General features: G+C 39.9%; 1 protein-coding gene across 1 annotated transcript in view; it reads left to right on the forward strand.

Moving 5' to 3' along the window:
* Positions 1–9,455, forward strand: part of YWHAE (tyrosine 3-monooxygenase/tryptophan 5-monooxygenase activation protein epsilon) — a 71,131-nt gene extending 61,676 nt beyond the window's left edge. The window contains exons 5-6 of the mRNA XM_003799102.3: positions 333–469; positions 8,496–9,455. Coding sequence (XP_003799150.1) covers positions 333–469; positions 8,496–8,548 — 190 coding nt within the window. The 3' untranslated portion in view covers positions 8,549–9,455. The remainder of the gene's footprint in view (positions 1–332; positions 470–8,495) is intronic.
* The last annotated feature ends 2,691 nt before the right edge of the window (positions 9,456–12,146 follow it).

Raw genomic sequence — 12,146 nt, forward strand, 5'->3', positions numbered from 1 at the left:
TTAAATATCATTGGCACTGTTACAAACTGAAATAAAAGACTGAATGTCTAACATACATTATTCCTAAGTTGAATGCATTCTTTTTTTTTCTTTTTTAAATATAGAATCTACTCTGTCACCCTGGGCATGGTATTGTGGCATCCCCATTGCTCATAGGAACCGTAAACTGTTGGGTCCAAGAGATAGGGACTTGCTCTTACTCAAGCTGCTCTCAAACTTCTGAGCACAAGCAATCTACCTGCCTCAGTCTCCCAGAGTGCTGAGATTACAGGTGTGAGCCATTGTGCCTGCATGAATGTATTAATTTTTTATAATTATTTCAACACTTTTAGGTTGGCAAAAGCAGCTTTCGATGATGCAATTGCAGAACTGGATACGCTGAGTGAAGAAAGCTATAAGGACTCTACACTTATCATGCAGTTGTTACGTGATAATCTGACACTATGGACTTCAGACATGCAGGGTGATGGTAAGTAAACGCTGATGTTAAATATATCTGTGTATGCTTTTTAGAAACTCCTTGGTGTTTACCTTTACATCAAGGTACAATTTAGACTCATAACCTGTCCTCTTAACTATCAAATTTTAAATATTGCCTTTATAGGAAATGGTACCAAAGTACAGTGTTACATTTTGGGCTGTAAGAGGATAAATAAAAGAACTGTTTTGGAAAGGGGACATTATGCTAACTTAACTTTTCATTAATAATGTTTTGTTAAACTAAATTTACCTGTTCCTTCACACTGTGTTCTATAGGTGGGGGGCCAAGAAAGGTAGAGAGCAAGCAGTTTACTTTATCTTCCGATTCAGTTTTGAGTTGGGGTTTGTTTTTTTTTTAAGACCGAGTTTTACTTTGTCACCCTCAGAGTCCTGTGGCATCATAGCTCATAGCAACTTCAACCTCTTGGGCTTACGTGATTCTCTTGCCTCAACCTCCTAAGTAGCTGGGACTATAGATGCTGCCACAACACCCAGCTAATTTTAGAGATGAGGTCTTGCTCTTGCTCAGGCTGGTCTTGAACCTGTGAGCTCAGACAGTCCACCCTCCTTGGCCTCCCAAGTGGTGGTATTACAGGTGTGTGCCACCTCGCCTGGCCTAATTTTGAGTTATAATTGTGTTTAAAACCAAATGGTATCATTTATTTATAAAATAAAATGTTTTCAGTGTGGAAAAAAAATTTTTTTTTTTTGAGACAGTTTCACTTTGTCGCCCTCAGTAGAGTGTAGTGGCATCACAATTCACAGCAACCTCCAACTCTTGGGCTCAGGCAATTCTCTTGCCTCAGCCTTCCGAGTAGCTAGGACTATAGGTGCCCGCTACAATGTCTGGTTGTTTTTGTGCATCTGTCACTGCTGTTTTAGCTGGCCAGGGCCGGGTTTGAACCCGCCACCCTTGGTATGTGGGGCCCGTGCCGTACCCATTAGCCACAGGTTCTGTATGGAAATCTTTTATCTGAAAAAGAACTAGCTTCCTTCTTAGATTTTGTAGGGAAGATGAAGTGTTCTCCCCTGTATCCTTAAGAGGTTTGGTGCAGTCTCTAGAATATTTGCAGAACTTGATTTTGGGGGGTGTGTGTTAATGTTTATTTTGTATATAGAAGCCTAACTTTGTCATATTCATTTATTTTATTTTTTTAGAGACAGAGTCTCACTTTGACATCCTCGGTAGAGTGCTGTGGTGGTATACCTCACAGCAACCTCCAGCTCTTGGGCTTAGGGGATTCTGTTCCCTCAGCCTCCCGAGTAGCTGGGACTATAGGCGCCCACCATAATGTCCAGCTATTTTTTGTTGCAGTTTGGCCAGGGCTGGGTTTGAACCCCACTACCCTTTGTATACGGGGCAAGCGCCCTACTCACTGAGCCATAGGTGCCACCCTATTCATTTTAAAGGAGGTTTTATTGTATTTCCAAAGAATTACTTTTATTCAGGGTATCTTTTGAAAGGGAGTAGGGATAAGGACAAACTAATGTGATATGACTGTCATATTTCACCATTGGTGGTGGTAGGGGGATTGGAAGCAAAGTTTGTTGTCAGTTTTAGCTGCAGTCCTTTTTTTTTGAGGCAGAATCTCACTATGTAGCCCTTGGTAGAGTGCCATGGTGTCACAGCCCACAGCAACCTCAAACTCCTGGGCCCAAGTGATTCTCTTGCCTCAGCCTCCCAAGTAGCTGGGATCACAGGTGCCTGCCACAATGCCTGGCTATTTTTTGTTTCAGTTGTTGCTGTTATTTAGCTGGCCTGGTTCGGTGCATGTGGCTGACACCGCAACCACTGTGCTAAGGGCACCCAGCCTAGTTGCAATCCTTTAAGAATTAAGAATGTTACCCATTGCTTTAGTCTAGTCATAGTCTCTTGGGTCAGAGCAACATATACTTTCCATCTTTGGGAATGTTAACAGTTTTTAAAGGTGTCTCTGAAAATGGGTATTGGGGCATGAGTTTCTTTCCTCAGGAAGGATTGAGTCAATTTTGTGATTTATTTTGGGTTATGATATGAAAGTGAGAATTAGGTAATTCAGGATTGGCCCAAGATACATGACCTACTTACACACTTTTTCAGCAAAGCCATATAGAACCACAGAATACTTTTTTCTTTTTCCTTCTCCTTCTCCCTTTCCCTCCCCACCTCCTTCCCTTGCCCACCTCTCTTCACTCTTTCTTCTCTGTCTTTTCTCTTATTCTTTTCAACAGAGTTTCATTTTGTCCCCCTGGGTAGAGTGCTATGGCATCACAGCTCACAGCAACCTCAAAACTCCTGAGCTCAAACCATCCTCTTGTCTCAGCCCATCCAGTAGCTGGGAATACAGATGCCCACCACCTATACCCAGCTAGTTTTTCTAATTTTAGTAGAGACAAGGGAGGAGGAGGGAGTTTTGCTTTCTTAGGTTGGTCTCGAACCCTGAGCTCAAGCCTCCCTGACCTCCCAAATTGCTAGTATTAGAGGCCTGTGCCTGGCCCACAGAAGACTTTGCAACACAGCTCTGCAGGCAACTACTGCCAGCTCTTGAGACTGGAAACCAATTCATCATCTCTAAACCATTGACTTGTAGGTTCCCTTTAACTTTACAATTCTATTATGTTTTATGTAACTTATTATTAAGTATATCTAAACAGCTGTGGACATTTGAGTCACCTCCTTTCCTACCATCTCAGAGAAGACTTAACTTATTTTGCCGCCTGTTTCAGGGGATAAAAGGAAAGCAAGTGTTAGAGAAATGCAAATCAAAAGCATCCTGAGATATCACCTGGGCTGGATAACCCAGGCAAGAATACCCCACTTTACATAATCCCAAAGCTGCAGATGCTGGTTCAAATGTGGAGTGAAGGGAACACTTTTACCCTGTTGCTGGGACTGCAAACTAATATAGCCTCTTTGGAAAGAAGTGTGGAGAATCCTCAGAGATGTGGAAACAACCTAAGTGCCCATCCATTAAGCCATGAATGGATTAATAAACTGTGGTATATGTTGCTGTGGGATACTGTTAAGCCAAAAAAAGATGGTGACTTTGGATGCTTTTTTTTTTTTGAGACAAGAGTCTCACTTTGTTGCCCTCTCATTAGGGTGCTATTTCATCATAGCTCACAGCAACCTCAAATTCTTGGATTCAAGCGATCCTCTCACCTCAGCCTCCTGAGTAGCTGGGACTACAGGCACCCACTACAACGCCTGTCTATTTTTAGAGACAGGGTCTTTTCTTTTGATTAGGCTAGTCTGGAACTTGTGAGCTCAAGCAATTCAACTGCCTCAGCCTCCCAGAGTTCTAGGATTAAAGGTGTGAGCATAGCCTGACATTAACTCTTTTTTTGAGAGTTAAAATAACAAAGCAGGTGACCTGGGTTTGACAAGAGTCTGAGGTGAGAGGATGGCTTGTGGCCTGGAGTTTAAGATCAACCTATGTGATAATAGTGAGGCCCCCATCTCTTTTCTTCTTCTTCTTCTTCTTAGAGTCTCACTTTATCGCCCTTGGTAGAGTTTTATGGCATCATAGCTCACAGCAAACTCCAGCTCTTGGGCTTAGGCAGTTCTCTTGCCTCAGCCTCCCGACTAGCTGGGACCATAGGTGCCTGCCACAGCGGTCTATTTTTTGTTGCGGTTCGGCTGAGGATGGTTTTGAAACCACCACCCTCGGTATATGGGGTATGGGGCCAGCGCCCTACTCACTGAGCCACAGGCGCCACCTGAGGCCCCCATCTCTTTAAGAGAAATGCTCCTTTCCTCCTCAGACATCTCACTTACCAATACAGTAAATTAGATTACAAAATTAAACAGAAGTTTATAGTGGTGCTCCCTAGGTCAAACTACTTTGTTTTCATAGATGGGAAGATTCCTTTTATAAAGATTTTTCTTTTTTAGGGCCAGGTGCGGTGGCTCACACCTCTAATCCCAGCCCACTGGAAGGACGAGGTGGGTGGATTACCTGAGTGCATGGGTTCAAGACCAGCCTGAGCCAGAATGAGACCCTGGGAGTTGTGGTGGGTGCCTGTAGTCCCAGCTATTTCGGAGGCTGAGGCAAAAGAATCACTTGAGCCCAAGAGTTTGAGGTTGCTATGAGCTGTGACTATATGGCACTCTACTGAGGGTGACAAAGTGAGTCTCTGCCTCAAAAAAAGAAAAAAAAAATTTTTTTAACATTTTAGCATAGGTTTCTTTCTTCTTCTTCTTTTTTTAGTATGAAATAATTTATTGAGGAAGAGAACGACAGGTTTACAGAGTTAGAGCAGGGTGTAGGCCTACAGAGCAAGATACATTTGCCATAGACAAAAATGAATAGGTTCCTGTTGAGGCAAAGAAAAGGCAAGGAGGCCCATAGGTTTCTTTTTAATCCTGAAATGGTTTTGTAAATGCTAGAAATTCAGTTGCTTCAATTCCTTATTCAGTCTGTTTGTCAAATAGTTGACGAAATTTGGTTAAGACAAATTTTTATTTTGTATTTATTTAAAATTTTTTTTTGTCATATTTGCTACAGTTTAAGAATGCAAGCAATATTCAGGTAGTCTGTTAACATTCTAGTAAAACTAGCCAACTATCTGAACATAATTGTTATGGATACTAGGAAATTGTTCTCCTGTTCTGCCAAAACATGGAGTGTTAAATGTTTTATTAAGTTGGTAAATGTGACTTAGGTTCAATCTGAATATAGAACTGCTGTCATGGAACTGGCAGCTCTCTAGGATGTTACTTGCATTTTGTTTTAAGGATTATTTATTTATTTAGAGACAGAGCCTCAACTTTGTTGCACTCAGTAGAGTGCCTGGCATCACAGCTCACAGCAACCTCCAGCTCTTGGGCTTAGGCGATTCTCTTGCCTCAGCTTCCTGAGTAGCTGGGACTACAGGCGCCCATCACAATGCCCGGCTACTTTTTTTGTTGTTGCAGTTTGGCTGGGGCTGGGTTCAAACTCGTTACCCTTGGTATATGGGGCCAGTGCCCTACTCACTGAGCCACAGATGCCGCCCTTTAAGGATTATTTAGATAGTTTTTTTTTTCTTTCTTTCTTTACTGGTACAGATTTCTTTCTTTCTTTCTTTCTTTTTTTTTTTTTTGAGACTGAATCTCACTATGTCTCCCTTGGAAGAGTTCAGTGGTGTCACAGCTCATAGCGACCTCAAACTCCTGGGCTTAGATGATTCTCTCAGCTTCCGAAGTAGCTGGGACCACAGGGGCCTGCCACAACGCCTGCCTGTTGTTGTTGTAGTAGTAGTAGTAGTAGTAGTAGTTGTTGTTATTGTTTTAGCAGGCCCGGGCTAGGTTTGATTTCGCCAGCTCTGGTGTAGGTGGCTGGCGCCCTAACCACTGAGCTATGGACACCAAACAACTCGTCTGTATTTCTAAGGGAAGAAATTTGTATGGCTTTAGAAGCTTTTATTTATACTTTTTTTTTTTTGAGACAGAGCCTCAAGCTGTCCCCCTGGGTAAAGTGCCGTGGCATTACAGCTCACAGCAACCTCCAACTCCTGGGCTCAAGTGACTTTCCTGCCTCCGCCTCCCAAGTAGCTGGGACCACAGGCGCCCGCCACAACGCCCGGCTATTTTTTGGTTGCAGCCGTCATTGTTGTTTGGCGGGTCCAGGCTGGGGATTCGAACCCGCCACCTTAGATGTACGTGGCTGGCGCCTTAGCCAGTTGAGCTATAGGTGCTGAGCCTTATTTATACATTTTTATGTCTTTTAACTCAGACTGTGTTAACGTCTGTCCAAATGTGTTGGAACACAGTTCTTTAAAGGGATCTCTGCTTTTTCTCATGAAGTAATTTCAGTCCTTTCCTCTACTAAGAAACTTTCAAGTGGATTCTTTTGATATGCACATCCATGGAGAGGAAATTCGTGTTCTCCCTGCTCCTTCCTCTCCCCTCAATGTCTAGAAAACAGTGGTCAGAGAAATAGATAACCAAGGAAACTTTTTTTCCCCCTACTGTATACCTTTCAAGAGATATTAAAACCTCTTAGAGTTAAAGGAAGAATTAGTTTCTTAGAGCAAAGATTATACAAAGTACAAGACCAAAAATCTGACTCTGCTGTATCATTGATGTTTTCCTTTGTCTTGTTCCCTTAGTTTATTTTTCTTATAATGTTGCTTTCATGATTGTTCTCCCTCCCTTTTTCCTTGCAATATAGATTCCTAAAGGAAAATTCAACTCTTCCTTTCCTAAAACTCTACTTTGTAAGTCATTACCATGGCACAGTGAATTTTGCTTTTAGTTTTGGTTCTTCACTAATCATGCCTGCATATTATCATCCTGTTGCTTACAAAACTGCCTGTTCTACATTCTTAGGGTGCTAAACTTTTTAAGTCATTTATAGTCTGCCGTTCCTGCCTATTTTTGGTTGAGTGTGACATACGACCTTGATACTTTCATGCCAAAGTTACTTGGAACTTTTGGCAAATCTAATGGTTGCTTATGAGTGAATTAGAGTGCATTCTGGTGTTATTTGTTAATGATATTTTGGCAAGGTATTGCTAGTAAATATGAGTGAATGTTCCTATCACATTTACGTTTGAATATATTATTGTTCTTCGGGGAACAATTGGGTGTCTGTAAGGTCTTCTCTCAGTAAATGACTTTGTTTTTGTCTTTGCATGTCTTTCTTTTTTTGTTTGAGACAGAGTCTCACTTTGTTGCCCTCAGTAGAGTGCTGTGGCGTCACCGCTCACAGCAACCTCAAACTCTTGGGCTTAAGTGATTCTCTTGCCTCTCTTGTCCCTTGAGTAGCTGGGACTACAGGCCTGCCACAGTGCCCGGCTATTTTTAGAGATGAGGTCATCCACCTGCCTTGCCCTTTCAGAGTGCTAGGATTACAGGCGTGAGCCACCACTCCCGGCTTTGCATGTCTTTTTGTATATTATGAGTCAAAAATATTTATGTATCTTAAGTGAATTTTTTAGAGTCAGATCAATGTCAAACATCTTCATTAAAGGGATTTGAAAGTTTCAAACTGTCGTTGCTGAACCCATAATGCTATGGTAGCATTTATATCATTTTCAAGTCTTTCAGACTTTTTCAAAACTGTCCAGTGTAAGTGCTTCATGTTTTTAGTCACAGCTAGTCTTAGTGTTTGTCCATTCTAAGAAAATAATTTAACTATAAATGGATGATAATCATCTTAAATTACGATTGTTGGGTTAGTTGGTTTTTTCATTTATTTTGATTCAGACTAGTTCACTATTGGGAATTATAAGTGGTTTGTTAATAGTACAAAATGTTAACTTTTACCTGTTACATTTTTGTTGTTTAAGAAAAGCCTGCATGCTTTTTTATTTTGGCTGACTTGTTTAATGCTTATATAGGTAGATGACCTTCTAGTGAATAGCCTGGCTTTCTGTTGCATGTCATAGTACAATTGCAACTCCCCAGGCTAATCATCATATTCAAAGAGAAAAGAAAATAGCATGAGAGAACTGGTCCAAATGCCCTTTTTAAATAACTTCAGTGGTCTGATTTACTTTGAACATGCTGCTTCACTCTGAAGTAAGAAATACTTTGGTGTATCTGATCATTTACAACATTAGAACATTGCTTGCCAAAACCCTTTTAGAACTCCTTTGGACTATTTTATTGCTCAGTTCTGATAATGAGCTTGTGGATAAATTTTGCAGAAAACCACAAAATTCTCCCAATTCTTAAAGAGAAGAGGTTATTGAGAAAGAGTATTTTGACCCAAGATACACAGAAAAGCTTGAAAGTTATTTTAATAATATTAAATAACATATAATAGTTAATAATATACCTTGGCTGTCTTCTCTTAAGAGTTTATTTATCATAAAAGCACTGACTTTCACTGTGCATCAGTTTTTTTTCATTCCGATTATTGACCAAGACTTTCAGGACTTCTTGGCTTAGGCATCTCAGGTGTCAAGGTAGATGTCCTTCGCTTGTCTTTGTTTAATACCAGTTATAGCAGATATTAGGAGTCTTTATGCTTGGAATGATATTTGTGTCTATGGCTACTATAGCCTAGTACGTATGTAAAATAATTAACTGTCACCCTTCTTTATAGGTGAAGAGCAGAATAAAGAAGTGCTGCAGGATGTGGAAGATGAAAATCAGTGAGACATAAAAGCCAACAAGAGAAACCATCTCTGACCACCCCACTCCTCCCCACCCTACCCTTGGAAATTCCCATTGTCACTGAGAACCACCAAATCTGACTTTTACATTTGGTCTCAGAATTTAGGTTCCTGCCCTGTTGGTTTTTTTTTTTTTTTTTTTTAACAGTTTTCAAAAGTTCTTAAAGGCAAGAGTGAATTTCTGTGGATTTTACTGGTCCCAGCTTTTAGGTTCTTTTAAGACACTAACAGGACTGCATAGAGGCTTTTTCAGCATTTCTGTATTGTCTCCGTGCCAGATGTGGCAAGATCCCTATTAGAAATGGAAATTACATTTGAAAGCCATTAGACTTCTAGGTGATGCAAGCATCTTAAGAGAGAAGTTGATCACAGTATAGAGGCATACATGGTATCATTTTTTCTTTTTCTAATTGTTTAAACCGAATTTTATACCAATGTTTAAAATTAATTGGGTGTTAGCTTGAGGTGGTTAAAGGTTGTTTGGGGGAGTTTGTTGTAATGGTTTTGCTGTAAAAAGTGTTTCAAACTTTGCTGAAATGTTGCTGAAAAGCATGGTGCTGGTAACAGTTCAACAATCCGTGGCTGCTCATTCTTGCCTACTTTTACTTCCCTCTGAAGCAGGTTAGCATTGAAGGTGGTATGGAAAAGCCTGCATGCGTGTTCAATTCTTTGTTTCTTCTCCTTCCCTCTCCCCTTGCCCACCCTTCCCCTACTCCTTCCCTCCTTCGCTCGCTCAACCTCTTTTGTTCAGTATGTGTAACTTGAAGCTAATTTGTACTACTGGATATCTGACTGGAGCCACAGATACAGATCTGTATTGTTCTTACTGAAACACAGCATGGAATTAACATTAAACTTAAATAAAACAAACCTAAATTAAAAATGCCAAATATTATTGCGCCTCCATCCTTTATACTTCTAAAATAAAATCTCTAGTCCAAACACAATGACAGTATTATGTTTGCCTGAATGTGGAAAAAATCCCTCCCCCTGCCTTTTCTCCATAAATCATTTGTCTATTTCTGAGAAATAATGTATATTTTGGAAAAAAAAATTGCCTGTAACCTGGTTGTGAAGAACATTAATCTCAGTAAATTGATTACCTGTCCTGTCTTCTAAACCAGATAGCAACACGATATTTATTTTAATCATTAAAGTACAACGTGAGTATTTAATACAAAGTGTAATTATGGGTCATTTTCTAGCATGGAATTTGGGGTTGTACAACCAAATAAGGCTGCATGTATTAGAGTAATTAATCTTAAGGTAAAACTCTTTGAGTGGCAGAGGCAGAGAAGGATCGTTAGACCCATTCTTAGTGATACATGTACACATTGTAAAACATTAGCATAGCGGTCCTTCTTAGCAGAAACACCCAATGGGCTCTTTGCCTGTGGTTCAAGAGGCTAAGGCGCCAGCCACATACACCTGAGCTGGCAGTTTCGAATCCAGCCTGGACCCACCAAACAACAATGACGGCTGCAACCAAAAATAGCTGGGCGTTGTGGCAGGCGCCTGTAGTCCCAGCTACTTGGGAGGCAGAGGCAGGAGAATCGCTGCAGCCCAAGAGTTGGAGGTTGCTGTGAGCTGTGATGCCATGGTACTCTACCCAGGGCGACAGCTTGAGGCTCTGTCTTAAAAAAAAAAAAAAAAAAACACCCAATGGAGGACGTTTCTTTAGAAGTAGTTTATGCGTCAGTGTGTATAAATATTTAATGTCTTACAGATTTTTATGTGTTAAACATTTAGGTCTGTCTCACTGCATAATATTGATGCTAATTTACTACCTTTGGGTGTTCCAGCCTTGCTATTATAAAAGGTACTGCAGTAAACATGCCTCCAGTAGTTTCTGTCTTGATATTTCTATGTGTATCTGTAAGATACATTTCTAGATTTCCTGTATGAAAAAATCTACATTTTTTTAAAACTGGTAAATGCTTCCTCAGGACACTCCACTCTTATCTAAAATGAAGTGTTGCTACTACTAGTGTAGCTTGGGGTTATAAGTCCTTAAACAATTGAGTTTTGCTTATCCTTCAGAGGGTTGGAGATGATTGTACATAAATCAGTCTATTATCCATTTGTTGCAACTCTGATGATAGATTTCCAACATGAAGTGACCAGATAGCTAATGTGTCTAGGGCCAAAATTGAAGAAATACTTAAAAAGCCTATTGCAGGCTTTTAAAGAAACCATTCATGATGTGCAGGGTTTTTCTGGCTGCCCCTACACTGGACACTAATTTGTGAATGGATTTGAAAAGATCAAATAAACAATTAATGGTATCTTTTCAAAATAGCCTGGCTTGTGGAAGTAGTCCATTTTAATTTCTTGTAATGAGACAGTACCAAACCATCCAGTTGCTTGCATCACGTGATAATGTTTTGCTTAGTTGGCTATGTTGACTTAAATATATGTAGTCAGCAAATTGAAGATGCTGTGCCAAGAGGTGCTGCAGTTTTGGAAAGGAGGAAAAAAACTTGGCACCCAGGGAGAACAGTGCATTTGTGAAAGGGAGGCCGGTGGTTGGTTCAAGTTTTAACAGTACTTTACCTTGAGAAGAAAATGTTTTAAACTGAGAGGTTTTCTAAAATCCAGCAACAATAAATGGGTTTATACTCACGCTGTGTTCTGGGATATGGTCAGAAAAGCAAATGTCCAAAGTTGTATTTTGTTGCTACAGGAAGATGAAAGTGGATTTTAAGTTCGATTATTGAAAGGGAAAATTGGTTGGATAAATGTAAACATTTAAATTGGCTTCTGTCTCAGGCAAATGCATCAAGTTTTAGAAACAAAATCCCAAATTAGCTGGTGTAGAGTGTGAGTGAGCATGCTGAAAAATTGGATTTAAGCTCTTTCTCTCTCTTTTTTTTTTGGCTTAAACAACAGAAATTTATTTTCTTATATTATAATTATATTATATTATAATCTTATTTTCTTTCTTCTTCTGGAGGATAGAAGTCCAAAATCAAGGCATTGGTCAGGTGCAGTGGCTCATGTCTGTAATCCTAGCACTCTGGAAGACCGAGGTGGGTGGATTGTAAGCTCTTTATTTTCTTTTGAAAACTGTAATGAGTGATAGTTTGTGAGGATCTCTAGAAATCTGGAATTCCTACAAAGAAGTCCTTAGTACTTTTACAGGAAGTGGTAGGCAAATACAACCTGGATTAAGAAAATCACACCCTGTCTTGTCCCATTTCTTACTAGGTTGTAACGGATAGTGACAACTAGTATTTAGCAACATTGAATATCAGTAATGTACTAGTCACTGTGCTCAATATGAAGCAGAGTCTGGAATCCAGCATATAGATGCTTGGTGATAATGAGTTGCTTGTATTTTGAAAATAGCTGAGTAGGGATAAGTTAAGGAACTTTGCCAAATCACATAGCTAATAGCATTCAAACTTGAGTTTCACATGAATAAAAGAACCTGTGTTCTTAACCAGTAAGCTATTCTACCTTTTGCTTTTTAGCAAAATTCAATATTTTATTGGAACACTGTATTTTAACTGTTCCGAAGTGATCATTTATAAATATTTCAACATTTTTGAGGTCAGTATGTTTTATAGTTGATACATGTC

The sequence above is a fragment of the Otolemur garnettii genome, unplaced genomic scaffold (genome assembly GCF_000181295.1).
Source record: "Otolemur garnettii isolate 467f Iridium unplaced genomic scaffold, OtoGar3 scaffold00145, whole genome shotgun sequence".
In the NCBI taxonomy this organism is placed as follows: Eukaryota; Metazoa; Chordata; class Mammalia; order Primates; family Galagidae; genus Otolemur; species Otolemur garnettii.